Raw genomic sequence first — 18526 nt, forward strand, 5'->3', positions numbered from 1 at the left:
GGAATATGGTGTCCGGAAAGATCGATTTCCTCGAAACTTCCTGTATCTGCTTGGCCATACATGTAACTCGTCTTGCTTCACGCATGGGCACGCAGAGTACGTATCTCCTTGATCTTGCATGTGCGATCTTTGGCTTCAAGCACGGGCATCCAGGTATAAAGTCGGCGAGCGATACCTCAAAGGGATGCCTCATGTTCAAGCAAGGCTTAGAAGTTCAGACCTCGAATCTCAAATCTCAAATATCACACCTTAAATCAAAACAACACAACAGCTCGAGATGGACATACCCCGTGTTCTGTTGACGGGCGCCAATGGATTCATTAGAAGCCATCTCCTCTCGCTCTCTCTTCTTGGAAACGTCATGTTTCGTGCAAGCCGTAGTCAGATCTGAAGCCAAAGCGAAGAGAGTCATGAACGACTTCCCCGACTTTGAAAGATCCAGCCTCGACTTTTCGATAGTGCCCGACATCACAGCGCCAGGGGCTTTTGACCAGTGCATCAAGGACGCACCACCTCTTGACGTGATTATCCGCGCGGCTTCCCCGTTCAAATATACCGAGGCCAAGACACATTCCGATTCCATCAACCCAGCGATCCACGGGACAACGGAAATACTGAAGTCTGCCGCGAAGGAGGAGGGAACCTCTGGCGATTTGTCACTGGCGTACTGGGCAAGCAAGACCTTTGCAGAGCAGGCCGGTGAGTGTAGGAGTTTTAATACATGAATCTCTGTCATCTGTCAAGGAGACTGACTTGTCGCTCGTAGCGTGAGAATTCATGAAGACCCAGAAACCGAGCTTTGAGCTCGGAGCTCGGAGCTCGTCGTCCTCAACCCGCCCATCGTTTACGGACCTCTCAGGCATAGCATTGATTCGGTGAGTGATTTGAATACATCTAACGGTGTTCTTTGGAAATTTATGACGTCTGGAAAGGGGTCCTCCAGTCCCAGAAGACTTTTTGCACGTCTATGTCGCTGTTCGAGTAGGTCATGACGGAATTCTGAGGCCGTGGTACACGTGCTAATTCCTCTATCCCTGCAGGACTTGTCGTTCGCACATTACCAGACTGCATTTGCTCCCGGAGTTGGGGGACGTCGATTTCTCGTCACGCCGGGCAGCAATAGCAACCAGGAGATATGCGATATTTTGAGAAAGGAGTTTCCGGAGCTGGATGAGAAGATCCCGCTCGGGCGTCCAGGTCAGCATGCCTTACCTGCGGGCTCTTTCAAGATCGACAATTGGTCGTCGCAAAAGGAGTTGGGTGTGACATATCGACCGTTCGAGACGACTGTCGCAGATACAGCGAGGAATCTGCTGGAGATGGAAAAGGCGCTGACTGCAAAGGCATGAGATGAGGATGGTGTGGATGTAGCGAGAACTATTGTGCTACTAGTGGTGGGTAGTGGTGGTGTTATTGAGGTGAGAATTCCGAAATAGATGATGATACATAAACCCCCAAAAATTCCTTTTGTATTCAGGCCGCTTCACTAAGCGAGTCTTCCTCGACTGCCAAAAGCGAGAGCTCCCCATCCAGCAATTAAGCACAGGCCTCCCAAGGGGGTGACAGGACCCAAAGCCTTGAAACGCTGAGGATCCAGAACGAGCAGATAGATGCTACCACTAAACATGGTCATTCCAGCAGTGAAAAGTGCAGCAGCAACCTGTGAGCCTGATTAAAACAAGATTCGCAAAGGCAGGAATCAAGCAAATATAACCTTGTTCTTTGGCGCAGCAGCCGCAGTTAGAAGGAGGACACCGCTATGAATTAACTGCGCGGGAGAAACACAGTCAGAACGAGATCAGGAAAATCTCCCTCGGTGCTCAATAAATTACCTGATAGTGAGCTGCGGTCGACCAGTTTGCTAGCCTTGCGGGATCACTGATGTGTTTTTTCAGCCCGTGGGCTCCAAACGCGCCAAATACAACGGAGGATGCCCCATAAATACAGCCGATGGTCCAAAACATTGTAGAGACTAATTGATTAACCAAAATAAAGAGGAGGAAAAAGTAGAGCAGTATCGGAAAAAGGGGGAATAGCTGGCGTTGGACGTAGACGGCAGAGACAGTGTGCCAGGAGCTGACACCACTTGTACCACAAGGCCACGGGTGCCGCAGACGGTTGTTTGCCATGTTTGCCGAGTTTGCATCATTTGCATTGGAATGATCAGGCGAGCTGTGCTATTCTATTGGGTACTCTTTTGTTGCGATTAAGACTCGGGATCTCACAACAAACGAGAGCGATGTACAGGGTAGTTTGCTGCCTGCTGCATGGAATACGGAGTACTGGAACAGAGGTGTTAGCATCCGCTTTCCATGGTCAGGACTCGCTGCAACTGGTCTCAGAAGACCTGCCATCCGTAAGAGAGTCGCCTCGCAGAATGAAGGGCTTTGGTGCAGCAGCTTGGCTCTGTGGATGGGACTTTGTCGGTTCAAATTGCAACCTTCCTTGTCCCCCTTTCTCCCAACGTTATCGACTGCTGGCAGCCCTTTTCCCACCCTCATGAAATTCATCATTGTTAGATTAGCGAAAACCACGTGTGGTTCGTGATAGAGACGGAGGGATCAGAAAAGTGTACGCAGCACTGTAGATCCTCCAGATTAGGTGTCTGGGGCACCTGCATTGTTGAAAAAGGACCCTCGATCGAGGCGTCATAAATACTATTATCCTGACCAACTCGCGCATCAAGGCAGGCGTAGCAGGGTGGCCGCCATGAGAGTTGACAGGAACAAGCACGTAGTGGACGCAACGATAAGCCCGTGGGGATAATGCCCAGCCTAGTGCAGCTAGTGGACCGATAGTGGGTGGGAGGATCAGCGTCCAAGTGCCTGTAGTACCGTACTGGGTATGGAGAAAAGACCACCAGGCTGAATGAGAGGACTGGCAGCGGATTTGAAGGCGTACCTCATCTCTGCCTCCTTGCTGCAGAAGCGGATACCAGGCGTAAAAACGGGGGGATCGGGCGTTGCACCAACTTGTCTCTAGCACACATTAGACGCGGCCGGGCAATTTCTCTTTTGCCTGAGTTGTTCTCGCTTCCCAATTTTGCTCCCAACTCTCAGGCGGGTTTCTGCATGTCGGATTGGCAATTCATATCCCTGGGCTGAGCCCACCGAGTGCCCGGTGCGTCTCTTCGGAGCTTGAGGGCCACCCGGCAGTGTTCCCCCGGGGCCAGCTTAATGTCGAACTAACGCAACAATCGAGACCACGGTAAGAGCCAGTAGTACTGGGTAATTAAGAGGCAGCCAAGGGAGGTATTATCGTTTGCTAGGATCTCGTTTAGGAGAATTTGACGTGTTTTTCTCATATCTTTTTTCACTGTGTGCTGCGTCCCTGATCTGGTCTGGCACAGCTGCTGCATTATAGACCATCAAGTACACTCGGAGGAGGGGGGTTTTCTATCGAAGGGACGGTACGAGGTACATGCAGTGACAGCGACGATCTGTAACTTGTAGAACCGAAGATGGTGGGCACCTGACCCGAGGTTGGGTGATGGCATACGAGGTAGTGGTGATGGGTTGGTTGATGTTTGAAGATCGTGGAGTGTGTATCCCTTGGTCACTGTAGCAGGACCCCAAGAGTCCAAGCCGCCCCCCTCCCTGCTCCCGGGACAGCTAAATCCCTGCCCTTGAGTTCGCCAATTGAGACTGACCGCAGTAGGAAAAGAACAGGGGGGACCAACCCCCCGAACCAAAACGGTCCCCACTTGGAGTTTAACGAACCAGACACCAAGAAGCAACAGTCAAAGGCGCCCCCGAGCCCCAAGAAGCCAGACCCGGACCTTCCAACTCTGGCCTCCATTCCTTTTGCAACGCCTTCCCCCAAGACTGCCCTTTTCAATTCTGTGACCCGACCTCACCACCACCACCACCACCACCACCATCATCAAGCCCTCGACTTCTGGCCACCTCGTCGACGACTTTCGCCGCTCTGCAGGCAGTCAATTGCTTCGTCTCCTTCTTTGAGAATTCCCAACCGACTTTACCTCCCTCTCGTCGTCGGTCCTCTCTGCACTCTCCCGCGATCCCGAATTCCCCCAATCGCAGCTCTTGTGGCCCCCCCCCAGCAATTTATCCACCTCATCCCTGATATCTCGCTCGTTTGAGCTCCTGCGCTCGTCCATCGCCCACCGTGTCTCGACACTGAATATACATCTATTCTGCTGTGCGCGTCGCTCTGGCGAGGCTGAGCTTCTAATCTGTGACTTACTTGCGAACTCCCACGTCCTCTGGTCCGACGCGGACCCCAATCGGCCCAATGTCGACCGACTTGACAGGAGAGCAGATGCAGGCCAAAATCACAGCCGCGAGAAGAGAAGCAGAGGGCCTGAAAGACAGAATTAAGCGCAAGAAGGATGACTTGGCTGATACAAGCTGTAAGTCGATCGAGAGCCCTACCTCAAGATGCTTTGATGCGTAGCTATCTGCCAACCTCTTCAGGATTGCTAATCAATCGCGTCTCTGCAGTGCGACAAGTCGCCCTCAACAACACCGAAGCCCTACCTCGGATAGGCATGAAGCCTCGAAGAAATCTCAAGGGCCATCTTGCAAAGATCTATGCTATGCACTGGTCAACAGATCGCAGGCACCTGGTGTCCGCATCGCAGGATGGCAAGCTCATTATCTGGGATGCCTACACCACTAACAAGGTGCACGCCATTCCCCTTCGTTCCTCGTGGGTCATGACCTGCGCATACGCTCCTAGCGGCAATTACGTTGCCTGTGGTGGTCTTGACAACATTTGTTCAATTTACAACCTTTCTACAAGGGAAGGCCCCACGCGTGTGGCTCGCGAGCTCTCTGGTCACTCTGGATACCTGTCCTGCTGTCGTTTTGTCAATGACCGAAAAATCATTACCTCTTCTGGTGACATGACCTGCATGATGTGGGATATTGAGACGGGCTCCAAGGTCACCGAGTTCGCCGATCACTTGGGCGACGTGATGAGCATCAGCATAAACCCGACCAACGCTAACATTTTCGTGAGTGGCGCCTGCGACGCCTTTGCCAAATTATGGGACGTTCGAACTGGAAAGGCCGTCCAAACATTTGCCGGACACGAATCTGACATTAACGCCATTCAATTTTTCCCCGATGGAAATGCTTTCGGAACTGGCTCAGACGATGCCTCCTGCAGGCTGTTCGACATTCGGGCAGATCGAGAACTAATGTCTTATCAGGTACCTTTTTGGCTCACCATCAGCATCTTGCTACTGTACATTGGCTGACATTCTGCACAGAATGAACAAGTGCTCTGCGGCATCACTTCCGTCGCTTTCTCGGTTTCTGGCCGGCTGCTCTTCGCAGGGTATGATGACTTTGAATGCAAGGTTTGTGCGATCTGATTTCCAATGTTCCTTTCACAACTGATGGCATTCCTAGGTCTGGGATACTTTGCGTGGTGATAAGGTCGGCTCTTTGAATGGCCACGAAAACCGAGTCAGTTGCCTTGGTGTTAGCAACGATGGAATCAGTTTATGTACTGGCTCATGGGATTCCCTAGTAAGCAACCCTTCAGTCTTTGGGCAATATGCAGAACTCGACTGACGCACAATTCTCAGCTCAAAATCTGGGCATGGTAGAAATGGCACAGGGAGAAGGATATACTTTGTTCCAACAGCGGCAATTTGACCAAATGTCATCTTCAAGGGGCGAGCACCATCAACAAAACCACCTTTTGTCAACGATCCTATCGACAGCTTCTGACGATTTCCTTTTCCTCGCTCCCGACTTGACTGTTGCACGAACCTGAAGACTCTTTTGCTTTCTCACCAACCCCTAAAAATCTTTTACTGGATAGGTTTTTCTTGCGTGTGGGATCTTCAAAGGACTGGAGGAGCGATCGGTGATTTGCTTATGTTGCCATCCGACGACGTTCGGCAAGACACAACGCGCATGTTGTTTCCAATCCACGACTCTTATGACCGGGCATTGCTGCGGGTGGAGTTTATTACTGTCTCCTGTTTCATGTCTAATCTTGACAAACACAATTTTCAAGCTCCTCTTGTTTCCCTCACCACAACAGAAAAAATCAGCCTTGCTTGCAGATCCGGCGACCGAACTGCAGCGCACTCCAAAAAAAAAAGGGAAAATCCCCAAATTTGAACCCGGATATCTGCGACTTCGTTCCATTATTCTTCTGCGTGTGGTGTCTTTCTAAGATGAGATTGGGGAAGCCGGAACGAGTCATGTGGGAAGAGCGGAAGAGAGGCACAAGTGTGAGGAAGGACGTTATAGAAATGCTGAAAAGGAATCAGCAATGGAGCACGCGACCATAAAAAGTTTTCAAGTCCAATGTTTTTGTGAATGCAAATCGATCACAGCGAGTTTCCAGGGATTGTTCAATTTGCAAGGGAACGGGGGAAGGGGGGAAAGGCAGGAGGAGTCTGTCCGTCCGTCTGTCTTGTCTGCTCTTTGCTAATGAGGGCTTTTCCCAAATTCCATCTTCAGTGTCATGCCAACAAAGTGTTCACGTTGACCGTCGGGCACCTACGGCAGATTCCATGCATTGTGTTCTAGCACTGTTCTTCGTCTTCTCTTGGCTTTGGTTTGCAAAGCGGGAAAGGATGAGCTGTCCCGTGGGTATGGGTGTGGGCTTGAGCATAGGCAGATTGATCTCCCGCCCTTCCCTCCTCCCAAAAGCACGGGTGGACGCGCTTGAACCTGACCTAGCTACTACACATAGTCGTAATTCAGACAAAATTCACCGTACCTTGACTGTAGATTCGAGTTCTTGGGTCCCCTACACATACACGACTGTGTAACTTTGTATACGGGTGTCGCAGTCGGTTGATCGGCAGGGGGTGATAGCATGCATTGGTCAACATTTAATTGCTGCTGTAGTCTGTATATATCTGTACACGCTATCCCGACCCGCTTGCGCCACGGACCTTGAACCCGACTCGAGCACCAAAGGCCGTGCGAACCATAGAAACAAGTATAGAAATGCCCCCTCCGAAAAACCCCCCCACCCAGTACACCCGATGCTGTGGGTGGCATTCGAGTGGGTGGAGCCTCGAGAGATTCTGCCATGCTTTCCCTTCTTTGTGCCCCAGATTCCATGGTGACTCTCGTTTTCCCACGGATGGGAAGGGCCTTGTCAAAGAGAGCGTCCCGAACCAACGGCGTGATACCCATAGTTCAACTTATGCAACAAATCATGCAATCCGACATCACTCCCTCCAAGCTATCCACCGGAAGCCAGTCAGATCTGTGCCCAGCAAATCATCCCTCTAACAAGCACATCCATCTCTCTCCTGATCAAGATTGATGTTGATCGGATCCGAAAAGTCACCACCATATTCCTCACTTTCCTCCTGTGTCAGCGCGTTCCTGGCAATAACTTCAAACGCCTGTTCCACATTGATACTCTCCTTTGCGCTGGTCTCAAAGTACGGCATTTGCCCGCGACTCTGGCAGTAAGCATGTGCTCTCTTTTGCGAAACCATTCTTCTGTCTTCGCCCAGGTCGATCTTATTCCCCAATACCACGAAGGGGAAAGATTCGGGGTCGCGGGGAGAAGCTTGGATGAGGAATTCATCGCGCCAGGAGTCGAGGGTTTCGAATGACTTTGCAGAGTTGACGTCGTAGACGAGGACGCAACAATCTGCTCCCCTGTAGAACGCAACGCCTAACGACTGAAACCGTTCTTGACCGGCGGTATCCCAGATCTGGAGGGTCACGATTCGATCGTCGACGGTGACTTCCTTGGTGAGGAAGTCGGCGCCAATGGTGGCTTTGTACGAGGTGGAGAATTTCTTGTTCACCTGTGGAACAGTCAGAAGGCCACATTCGAGAATAAATATCGAGTAGGGATATAGAGAGAGCCGTACATATTGGTTCATTAAACTGGTCTTGCCCACACCGCTGTCGCCTAGAATGATGACCTGCGCAAGGCCATGGTCAGTTGCGTGCATCGGTATGCGATAACGAGCTGCGCGGCTATCATTACCTTCAACAACACCTTCTTCCTCGACGCCATGGCTATTCTTGACGGTTTGTGACTTGCGCCGCCCCTATGCACTCCAAGAACAGGAGAAGCCTTTTGCTGGTGTCACGGAAGCTGCTGGGGTGGCTTGATTCGATTTATGGCGTCGATCTGAGTGGCAGTTCTCCGCTGGAGAGTCACGCGATAGGTCGATGGTAGTTTCCGAGGTAGAGAGGATGGCGCTGATGCCTGCGCTTTCAGTCGTATGACTCTGAAGGCAACCGAGAGGCGGAGTTTGGAGGTGGTGTTTGAAGCCTGTGAAGTCGGGGCGTAGGATGGAGAGGATGGAAGGGCAGCGACAAGTTCGATCCGGGATGGTGGTCCAGCAGCCGTCATAGCCACTGCCGCTTCTCCATCTCCAGCCTCAGACACAGCGAGATGGATTTGGCGGCCCACGGGTTTCAAACAAGCGTCTCGGGAATAAGGAAGGTCAGCCGACGACGGAATACCTTGCGACCTTGTCAGACGTCTAGGCAGCGAGGCAGTCAAAGGCGGTCCACCTGCCGCCATGTTCTTTTGTCATTCGTGTGAATCAACGCTGGATGTATTTTTTACCTGTGGATTTCTCGTCTCATTCCAACTACGTTCACTCTTTTGCCTAACCTCATTCTTTCAATAGATAGATCGACTCCAGAATGATTCGCGTTAAATGAGCGGTCAATCATGGCGACATGGAGAGAGCAATATCTAGCAGCCTTGCAAGCCCGGGATAATGTGGAGAAGGCCAACCTTGCGCTTTATGACTACTGCACCAAGCTCGCAGATGAGAGGGCCGAGTTACAGAAAAAAGCCAGACTTGCAGAGAGAGCATCATCTTCGGAGAACACGCCGGTACCGGAGCCTGTCACGTCTCCTGGATGGGGGATAAGGAGAGTCACCTCCCCGTCTACACAGGGAACGCGTCCGGACTCTCCTTCGGGTACAGCGTCTACCCTCGCCCAACTGAGGCAGGATCTTTCCAAAGCCCAGACCGAGCGTGCCGACTTGCAATTCCGCCTGGAAACGGCGCTCCGCGAGCTCGAGACCTTGAAAGGAAAGGCCAAAGCCGACAGCAAGCGCATCACACAACTCAATGCGTCCGTCTCGCAATTAACGATCAAGTTGAGAGACCGCGACGAAGAACTACGTGGCAAAGCCAAGTTGATAGAGAGCGTCCAGGACGAGAACGTCACACTGACTCTACAGCTCAACATGGCGGAGGAAAAGTCGCAGAAGTTGAAGAAGGACAATCAGGACCTCGTCGATCGATGGATGACGAGCAAGGGCAGGGAGGCCGATAAGATGAATGAAGAGGGGAAGTTTGGATGAGATGAGATTCTGCTTTCCGTATTCGCTCTGGCTTAGCTTTGGAGCTCGGCGAGAGGCGGAAAAGACTGCATAGCATCGTCAGCACAGCCCTCAAGGATACGAGCAGCATGAGAGGGCTCTTTTTCCCCCTCTCTTTCGACTGGCCTGCTTCGTGCGACAAAACTCAGATCTCGAAGACTGGTGGTATTGAAGCCACGAATCGGGCAAAGGGCAGGATCAACCTCAACCCTGGCCTGTCCAGAATATCCACAAAGAGCCTATTAAAGGGTAGGTCACATCAAGACACCTTTCCCTTAACATCTTTCCCAGTTGGGTCCGAGTCACTGACTTGTGGATGACACACAGCGCGATGGCCAGAAGAGTAGACTCATTGAGCGAGAGTTTCATTAATTCCAAGATATACAATGGCACCTGGCCCTTATGAATCACATCTAGGAGTATCTTCTTTTCATCCCAAGATTGCCCGAAGCATTGTGCTGTCAATAACCCGACGCTATGCATAGTGTCATCAAGTCATTTCAACCCAAATAAAGCGAATGACCGCCCCAAATGCCGATTCATGCACTCCACCAAGCAATAGCCCGTCGAAGCCGCCGGGGAATAGTTCGCCTCTAGCAGTTTTCAAACCCTCCCATACTCTCCACAAAGGCGTTCAACTCCCTGGAATCTTTGCGATGATGGTACCAATTCCCCGGATCATCGGTCCAGCTGACCATAGAGCTCCACCTCTCCTTCTCCACGACTGTCAACACATTGACAGGATCATTCACGTTTGAATCTTTGATCTTGTGCGCTGGAGACCGGAAGGGTTTCAGGCTGACGATGTGGCATCCTTCCTTTAAATCGAGGAAAACGTACTTGAGCTTGTCATTCAACTCGGCCGTGAAGGCTTGGTTGTTGACCAGAATGACGTCCGCTCGTTTGAGGACTTGCCGGACTTGTTCGTTGGTCAAGAAATTGCCGTGAATGAGGTGGACTTCACCAGGTTTGATTCCCCAGAGGCGGCATCGAGCTGGGAACTCGTCAGCCTGGAGCTGGGCCAATGTGTTGGGATTGTCCATGACTTCACAGCCCCATGATTCGGCTCCGGTTTCCAAGGCGGCTTGAAGCACACAATTACCAACGCCCGATCCGAGATCTATAAATACCTGATCGGACTTGAGATTTGTCTCCTTGAATATGCGGCTGAGAAACTTAGGTAATAGTTCACCATAGACATTGTCAGAGAAGCTTTCGTAATGTCTCACCAGGTTGACTTGAGGCGACACTGTCCGAGCGTAGATTTGATTTTTGATGATGTGCTCCACTAGCCTGAGATCGACACGGCGCATCTGATCCAGTTTCTTTGCGATTGTTCCGTCCCTGCGCTTGTCGGCCACCAACGTATTGAATTTCTCCACCACGTGGACGTATTTTGACTGGGCTCCAACACGTCCTCTCATCCCAAGCAAGGCTTGCCGGTGCAATTGTTGTACCAGGCCCGAGCCGTCGTCACTGGTGACTTTCTCTGCGGATTCGCCATCGAGATAGTATTCCGCCACGATCTTCATGGTTGCCTCGATTTCATCAAGAGGTTTAAAATCGGAAGAGTCTGCAGGCTTGACCAACTGGTATTTCTCGCTCTGCAGAGAAGTCGGATACTGCAGTTCAATCATGGGGCATTCATCTTCGTCCCCCTCTAGGGCTGTGAAGAATGCTTCGTACTTGTCTCGACCATGTTCCACAAGGGTGGTATTCGCGATGTCGAATGCGTGCACCATGTGAAAGCCATTGCCATCTTCTTGAGAGAATGCTTTGTGATCCCTAACTTTGCGCTTCTCGTCTATACTCTCTTTGCGATCGAGGCGGATTCGCTTTCTAGGCTTGTGGTCGTCCTCTTCGCTCTCTTCATCAGAGCTGGTCAATCTTGGCGTTGACACAGCAGGAGATGCTCGCTTTGTCCTACTTTGTCTCTCCTTTTTTATCCGCTCTATCGGCTCTCCACTGCCTTGCCTTGAATGGACCGAAACTGGAGTGCTCGACTTCCGAGGCGTACGCGTGGTACGGGAATGTCCGTTGTTGAGCGGTTTCTGGGAGGCCGCAGGCTTGGAGGAAGAGACAGATGGTGGAGGTGGAGGTTTTGCGGTCGGCTTCGCACTTGAATTTACAGTGACGACTTTGGTGGCAATCTTGAGAGGGGCTTTTCTGGCCTTCAGAGCAGCGAACGACAAGGGTCGAGACTCGGCAGGCAGGGACCCCATGCTGAATGACGACAGTGGGCTGAGACAAAGGTGTCAGGATAAATGTCAGCAAAGGAGCGTGGACGAGATTATGTCGACATAACATATGCAGAGCAGGTGTGCGACGGCACCAGGAAGTAATGAAAGGGAGAAGATTACAGGCACACGACTGAGAGAGTGGGTGGAGTGGGTAAGAGAATCTGCAAAGAATGCGAGGTGAGGCTTGGTGAGGGTGAGGCGCACTTCGTACCTGCATGAGTTTTTTCCGCTCTGCCTGATCGCCTGGCCCCGGCAAAAAGGGAATAGATCGGCAGGCCTCCCCGGAGGGCCTTGGCCTACGTAATTGGTGCCATTTAGGCGCAGAAGGGCCGCCAGGGAGTTCCCAACTAGGATATACAAGAGTGTCTCGAGTATTAATACTATTACTCCAACTGGTTGCTTCTGGAGATGGGTGCAAATATTCTCATTTAATAGATCCAGGTAGAGCTCGCATTGGCCACCATATCGCCAACATTCCGGTTCAAACCCCCCCGAGCCCAGTGCAAACACAAGTGGCACAGTCTGACCTCTAGAATGGACACTTGTATCTAATGTAGTGGAAGAGTCCTCAACCGTGACGAAGTGGCCGCCGTGTCAAATATAGCTGATTATATCGATAAAGGATAGAGCACCACTATCTCCAAGGTAAGCTGAATACCATTTGTCAATGAAGGCCACCTTCGACCGAGAAGCAAAAGGACATTATGTTTGCTACCGATACCGTCTCGTCTGACGTCTAACCGTGCCATTTGCTTTTCATTTAAGCTCTCCCCGTGCTATCAAGGCTATCGCGCCAACAGACAGTCCTATTGACTTTGACTCTGTCCAGAACAACAGGTCAAGTCTCAGGTGACGAGCTGTTGCGCCGCCGGGGTCGATTTGAACCTTCCCAACCTCTCGGACCGGTCCAAGTCCTCTTCGAGCCGGTTTCTCTCCACCGACTATTCTTGAACCCCTTGTGACGATAATCTCTATCTGATCGATCTCGATTATCAGTCCTATTCTCGTTGGAAGCGGCTGGATGAGAATCCACCCATTTAGTCAGTACGTCAGCGATTTTCGGACCCCATATATCCTCCCCAGCTTCCAGATCGTCGTATGTGAGTGCAGGAACGAGGCCCTCTGGAGTAGGGTCGATATTGGTGTAGTCGCCTTGTTTGCTTCGAACCAAGGCAGCCATCGTCCCATAGGAGCTGCAAGCGACACCGAGGTCATGTGCAAATGAACGCACGTAGAAACCACTACTCACAGTCAGACGTATTCGGGCCGCCGGGGCATTGGCAGGTTGAGCCTCCTGTATCGGGAGATAGTGGGTATGCAGTTCGGCCTTTTTGGCAGGGGGAAGATGGTTGCTTTCGCGCTGTTCTCGGAACCTCTCATGAGGAGGGCTTTTGGGACTGGTGGCTGCCGCTTCTTGCTCCATGAACCTCTTGGTGGACTCAGCACCGGGCATCAGCTTTCGAGCCACAGCTTTGTCTTCGTCGCTCGCTTGCTCTGCTGGCCACCTGAAGTCATGCTCTCCAGAGCCATAGAATTCAAGCAATGTGCAGTCGGAGATCTCAATATCCCGACTTTCTAACTCTCTGGGTAACTCCCTGCCGCTTCGAGCATATTCGTACAGCTTCATGCCATCAATCTTGATTGCGCTGTAAATCGGCGGGATTTGCTTCATCTTGCCCCGGAACTGCGCCAATCTGTCTTCGACAAGCTTCTGGGTAATGCCTTCGGTCGAAGCCTCTGCCACTACTTTCCCCATGACATCGTATGTGTCGGTGCTTTTCCCAAATAAAACAACCGTCTCATAGGTCTTCTTGCAGGCAAGGAAGTCAGAGAGTGACTTGGACCCTCTACCAATTCCAACAATCAAGACACCTGTTGCCAGTGGGTCCAGTGTGCCTCCATGGCCCATTTTGAATATCTGATCATTGCTCCTTTTGCGGCGCTTTGGTTGATGCCGCTCTTGTTCTTCCTGGGCTTTTCTTGTCCGGTTAAGTAAGGGTGCAAACGTCTTGGACTCCGCAAATTTGTGCTGCAGATCTCGAAGGACTTGGGCAGAAGAGATGCTTGGAGGCTTGCTGATGGCTAATAAACATGGAGACCAGTTAGGGCATGGACGCGAGAGAAATAACAGTCTTGGGAGAGGAATTGGCCTCACCAAAGACACCCTCGAGGATCTTTCCTGATGGCTGGGCCATCTTCAGGATGAAAGATGGCCTCATGCAATAGAGAAAGATTGTCAGATCGAAGCACCGCACATGTATTGCCAATAAACGGGGTGATGTTTTCCGGCAAAGCACTGAAAGTTGCGCAGCCCCCCAAGCCCCCCTAGCCTTCGAGAATAGCCTTCAGAAGGCTCATCAAAACAGCGAGACAGTGAGTGGGGCCCCACGTGAGCCCCAAGAGCTAAATTCTAGCACAGCCAACTAGAGCCCTGAGGTCCCTTGCCCATGGTCCTCCCACTACGAGGTGCAAGCCTGCAGCCTCCAGCCTCCCTTCTCCTTGCTCACCATCATGCGCGTCGCTCGTTTCTGGTACCCCTCTTGGCCTCTCTACCTTCCCTCCCACGGGTAAAAAGTGCACCATCAATCCTGTCTGATCCATCCAGTGACGATCAACTGCGAGATGACGGCTAGACCCCGTGCCTTGCCAGCTCTATAGCGCAACCCCTCATCCACAGCATGAACCTCACACCTCACGTTTGGACATGTCCACCCTACCGGAAGAACGAGTTCTAAAACCCCTCGACCCCGTCCCCGATGATGTCAATGACTGGCCGGATTTTGCATTGCGAGAGGCAAAAATCTTTTACCAAGGGAAGGGCCGATATGCAGACCTGCTGCAGGCCTCGGAAGAGACACCACTGTGTGTGGTAGGAGAATTGATGCCTTTGGACGACGACCAGGAACATCTTGGTATGCGAAATGCGACGCCTCACTCCCAGGGTATGCTGACAATACCGACTAGCCTTGATAGAGGAACCGCTCTATGCACGAATAAAGATCGACCACGTTACGAATTACAGCTTTGGTCAAGACGACAATGGGAAGCCTGTCATCTGGGCTGCAGGGAAGGCAGGCTGGTACGAGATTTCACCCTCGGATCGCTATCTGAGTTACTATAACGACACATTGGAGGCTATTGATTTATTCTATTTCATGGTCGATCAGCACCAGAAGCTTGTACAGAAACGTCAGCGGGTTGGGTTCTTGATCGACCCATTTCTCACCGCATACCAGAAGCACACGGGTTATAGAATAAACGATGACGACGAGGCCATGGAGACGATCCATAAACATCACCGCTTTCTTCTGAAGCAGATGGTAGAAGAGCGAGAGGGGATCGATTGGTCCCAGACATACCTCTGGAAACATTTAGCTGAGACGTACGCCGACGAACTGGAGGATTTGAAGGCGGCTTTGGCAAGAGTCACTCAGACTAGTCTGCCAGAGGCGTCCGATTCAGAGGAGGAAGAGGAAGAAGAAGAAGAAGAAGAAGAAGAAGAAGAAGATGATGATGATGATGATGATGATGATGATGATGATGATAAAGACGCAGATGAAGGGCCGCACCAGGAAAGAGAGGGCACGTCAGAAGGATCTGAGGGAGACGAATCGGAGGCTAATTCCGAGGTTGCCTCTAGCAGTGCGACCGAAACCAAGCCGGAGCCCATCGACTGGACCAAACCTATATGGGATATGCTGAATATCCTTCGAAAGTCAGCCAACTTCAACATGAGACACTGTGGAATTGATGAAGCCGCCACGGAGCTACAAAAATTGCCTTCGTTCGAGGGATCGCATGAAGATGCAGTGGCTGCCTTTGAGCGCTCAGCAGAACCCTTACTCAAGCTAATGAACGAAGCAAAACTCCGGAAGAAATTCAATTGGTCTACTCGGAGAATATACGATGAGTTGGAAGCCACACTCGCCGATGTGGTAGCAGATGAGACCATGAAGACACCTCGCAAACCCGGCGAAGAAAAACCTCAGCGGCACCGAATGAAGTCTGTGCTTCGTCCTAGTGGGGCTAGCAAATCACACAAGCGTGCAAGAGGTGTTGTGGATGATGAGGACGAAGATATGAGTGATGTCCCCGTTTCAGCACCGGTAGCTCGACGGCAAGCTGGTCCTTTGCCGCCCAGTAGGATGAGGGAAGCTATGGTAGATTCAGGGTGCAGTCGCGACGATAGTCCCAGTCGACAACTCAATGGCCATCCGGATCCTGACGCGTTGCCGGAGCTCCCGCCTGGACCAGAAGCGCAAGAAATGCTCGATTTGGTTGCTCAGGAGGCGAAGCGAGTTGGTCGGCAACATCAGACGGGTCATCTGAAAGAATTTCTGGGCCAGTGGGTTGTTTGAGTAGCATAACTGGAGCTTTCGTGGCAAGCATCTGGTGAAGGCGTTTCGGGTCCGTGGGTTAGGGGTCTTGCATTTTGTCTGTGCGTGCGTGACTGTGATACCCCTTGTGCTTTTGATATAGCCTTGTTTCTCTTTTTAGAGAATGCAACCCAGTTTAATAGTTTTTTTCCCCTGGTGTTTTTTTCCCATGTCGTCTCACGTCAAGCTTTCACCGGGCAGCCATCCTCTTGCTCTTTCCTAGCCTCTTTGCCTTCACCTTCCCTCCCTTGCCTTTCATCCTAGCTGTCGAAAACCCACGCATATCTGCGCTGCTGATCGCGTCGCCACTCTTTGCATGCCGTTTCTTACCACCAAAGCCATATTTCTGATCGCGCTTCTGTCTCTTTGGACTGGGTCCGCTCCCGAGACCCCGATCACGGCCTGCCCGATCTTTCCCAGCTGGCTTTTCGACGTCGATGCTCTGGAAGAGGTCGTCGTCCAGATTGCCTTCGGTCACTTTGCCGGTGTCGGCGCCCTTGCGTTCTACGGAACAGAAATGTGTTAGCAACACAAACGATCAAGCATCCAGTGGAATGGGATAGACTTACTTCTCTTCAACTCCTTGATCTTCTCCAATGTGTTTCTTTTCTCCCTCGCTCTCTCCTGTTCTTTTGCAACCTGGACCGCCTTCCCGAACTTCTTCGCATCCCTCAATTTGCGCGCCTCCTCTGCTGCTTTCTTGTTCGCGGCTTCATCGTACATCTTCTGCTTTACACGGCCCATGTGTTCATCACTCTTCACCATCTCTGCAAAATAGTCCGTCGGACGGGAGAAGGCGACTTTCTCGGAGAGAAGGAGGTCTCGTGCGCCGATAACTGCCGTGCGGGCAATGCGGTAGAATTCTAGTTCGCGCGTGAGGTCGTCGTTGGAGTCGGGGACGGATTGTGAGGTGGGCGGAAGATCTGAGACCAAGGAGTTATGGTAATGAAACGGCGTAAATTTGGGAGCTTTTATGAGAGAGATGCGCTTGCACGAGGCGAGTAGGGCAGGGCCGTTATTGATGGTCATCTTTTGGTAAGGAATCGTGTCTTCTAAATCAGAATCTTCGAGGTCGGAGACGGGTACGTCGGACTCATTCTCTGCTTCCGAGGCCGAGGCGTCGATGGGTTGAGGTGGTTGTGGGATTGTGGGAGCGAAATCACCACTGGATACATTGACGTTCGTCTCGTTCTGATCATCTGCGCGCGCTTCGTTGTCTGCTCCACTACCCTCCTCAGCAAACTGGGCAAAATCATCTTTATGAGGCGGTTGTCCTTTCTCTTGTTTCGCCTTCCCGACCGCCGTAGCCTCCTCACCACTGGCCAGCTCCTGCTCATCGTCTCCATGTTTTGCCGTCTCTAGTTTCTGTCTTTTCCGTTTCTCGGCGGCTTTCACTTGTGCTTTTCTTTTCTCTACCTGGTAGTCTCGCCCTCTGTGAGTATCTAGAGCAGCCAGAAGCTTGCTCTTCTTCGCCATGTTAGAAAATATCACGGTTTTATCAGGCTGCGGTGTGGGAATTTGTGCAGTTGGGAAGACGTCGATTTCTCCGTTTCCAGGTTTTTTTTTTTTTTTGGAGGCGGTGCTCAAGTGCCTCGACATTTGCAGCCAGAATTTACTCCACAAGGCGAAGGTGGGTTTATTGCCTGTTGCGGTAAGGCGCAATACAGTGGAGCAAAGCTTCGTCTCCGCACTTTTAATGCTACGATCAATACGATCTATCAGCCACGATCAGCTATGTATCTCCTGGTTTGCATCTCGAAAGCCACGTCTTTCGGATGTATGCACCTCACAGAACAAATCTGTACCATGCCGCTACCAAGTCCAGCTAATACATGTGAGGATGCCGTGAAGGCGGCGTATGGAAGATTAACCTGAAGAAGCACCTCGGAGCTCATCCTGATTGTTTCACTACCTTCAGCCCTCATCGTCTGCGAGCTCATCAGTTGAAGATTCGTCCTGAGGTGGAGTCTCAACTCGTTTCTTATGATTGGCAGCATGCATAATCTCATCAGACGATCAAGAACAATGGGTGCATGCAATTTCTAGCCGATTAACGGATCAGCTTATTCCTAATATCCTCAGTTCACAAGTGACTCTGTCATGCGCAGAGTTAAAACTGGTTGAATGCCCAAGGCTGTACTCTGCTTGTATAGCTACCGCAAGCCGAAATGCGACTCCGTTCTCTTGTCGGCGTATACCCGTCTCAACCTCTTCCGTGGAAGTCAATTCTGCTCGGGACGACGTCGTGTCCTTTGGGCCGCTTGACCGACCGATATGACGAGAGAGGCGGCGCCCTTACTGCAATGAGATTGCTCGACCAACTTCTCACTTGGCTGAATTCCTCGACAGGCAGTTGCAGGAAACCGTCTCGTCAAGTCAAAGCTCTTTCGCCGTTCAGTTGCCTGGCTGGCATCAACGTCCATATATTCTTAAGGTCCAGCTAGACCATAGGATCAGTTAGTTACCATGGCTAGGCGAGATGAAATTGCTAGCTGCCTCTTCGGTCCTTGATAAGACATGGTTGCCTGCTGCTTTCCTCACAGCCTCGTCAGCCTTGCAATGATCCCCATGTGTTCTGTACATTGACCCGGATTCTGTACT

The 18526-nt window shown here is 51.5% G+C and overlaps 9 protein-coding genes across 9 annotated transcripts; 4 read left to right on the top strand and 5 right to left on the bottom strand.

The window, feature by feature from the left end:
* Nucleotides 1-311: 311 nt before the first annotated feature.
* A1O5_01837 (uncharacterized protein) lies at nt 312-1349 on the top strand (the record flags this gene model as incomplete). The annotated part of the gene is made up of 4 exons (XM_007742453.1): nt 312-699; nt 773-875; nt 933-981; nt 1041-1349. The coding sequence occupies 4 exons, from the start codon at nt 312-314 to the stop codon at nt 1347-1349; spliced, it is 849 nt and encodes a 282-aa protein (XP_007740643.1).
* Nucleotides 1350-1486: 137 nt separating this feature from the next.
* A1O5_01838 (uncharacterized protein) lies at nt 1487-1964 on the bottom strand (the record flags this gene model as incomplete). The annotated part of the gene is made up of 3 exons (XM_007742454.1): nt 1487-1660; nt 1715-1768; nt 1833-1964. 3 exons carry the CDS (start codon nt 1962-1964, stop codon nt 1487-1489), a joined length of 360 nt encoding a protein of 119 aa, XP_007740644.1.
* A 2290-nt stretch (nt 1965-4254) lies between these two features.
* On the top strand, nt 4255-5543 carry A1O5_01839 (guanine nucleotide-binding protein subunit beta; the record flags this gene model as incomplete). Its single annotated transcript, XM_007742455.1, has 4 exons — nt 4255-4372; nt 4464-5176; nt 5237-5326; nt 5379-5543. The coding sequence occupies 4 exons, from the start codon at nt 4255-4257 to the stop codon at nt 5541-5543; spliced, it is 1086 nt and encodes a 361-aa protein (XP_007740645.1).
* A 1685-nt stretch (nt 5544-7228) lies between these two features.
* On the bottom strand, nt 7229-7912 carry A1O5_01840 (Ras-like protein Rab7; the record flags this gene model as incomplete). The annotated part of the gene is made up of 2 exons (XM_007742456.1): nt 7229-7762; nt 7829-7912. The coding sequence occupies 2 exons, from the start codon at nt 7910-7912 to the stop codon at nt 7229-7231; spliced, it is 618 nt and encodes a 205-aa protein (XP_007740646.1).
* A 734-nt stretch (nt 7913-8646) lies between these two features.
* A1O5_01841 (uncharacterized protein) lies at nt 8647-9291 on the top strand (the record flags this gene model as incomplete). Its single annotated transcript, XM_007742457.1, has 1 exon — nt 8647-9291. The coding sequence occupies one exon, from the start codon at nt 8647-8649 to the stop codon at nt 9289-9291; it is 645 nt and encodes a 214-aa protein (XP_007740647.1).
* A 611-nt stretch (nt 9292-9902) lies between these two features.
* On the bottom strand, nt 9903-11531 carry A1O5_01842 (uncharacterized protein; the record flags this gene model as incomplete). Its single annotated transcript, XM_007742458.1, has 1 exon — nt 9903-11531. The coding sequence occupies one exon, from the start codon at nt 11529-11531 to the stop codon at nt 9903-9905; it is 1629 nt and encodes a 542-aa protein (XP_007740648.1).
* Nucleotides 11532-12387: 856 nt separating this feature from the next.
* On the bottom strand, nt 12388-13744 carry A1O5_01843 (uncharacterized protein; the record flags this gene model as incomplete). The annotated part of the gene is made up of 2 exons (XM_007742459.1): nt 12388-13631; nt 13705-13744. The coding sequence occupies 2 exons, from the start codon at nt 13742-13744 to the stop codon at nt 12388-12390; spliced, it is 1284 nt and encodes a 427-aa protein (XP_007740649.1).
* Nucleotides 13745-14253: 509 nt separating this feature from the next.
* Nucleotides 14254-15907, top strand: A1O5_01844 (uncharacterized protein; the record flags this gene model as incomplete). Its single annotated transcript, XM_007742460.1, has 2 exons — nt 14254-14461; nt 14514-15907. The coding sequence occupies 2 exons, from the start codon at nt 14254-14256 to the stop codon at nt 15905-15907; spliced, it is 1602 nt and encodes a 533-aa protein (XP_007740650.1).
* Nucleotides 15908-16115: 208 nt separating this feature from the next.
* On the bottom strand, nt 16116-17401 carry A1O5_01845 (uncharacterized protein; the record flags this gene model as incomplete). The annotated part of the gene is made up of 2 exons (XM_007742461.1): nt 16116-16429; nt 16495-17401. The coding sequence occupies 2 exons, from the start codon at nt 17399-17401 to the stop codon at nt 16116-16118; spliced, it is 1221 nt and encodes a 406-aa protein (XP_007740651.1).
* Between the last annotated feature and the right edge of the window lie 1125 nt (nt 17402-18526).

Source organism: Cladophialophora psammophila, assembly GCF_000585535.1.
Source record: "Cladophialophora psammophila CBS 110553 chromosome Unknown aczJe-supercont1.2, whole genome shotgun sequence".
NCBI classification, from domain to species: Eukaryota; Fungi; Ascomycota; class Eurotiomycetes; order Chaetothyriales; family Herpotrichiellaceae; genus Cladophialophora; species Cladophialophora psammophila.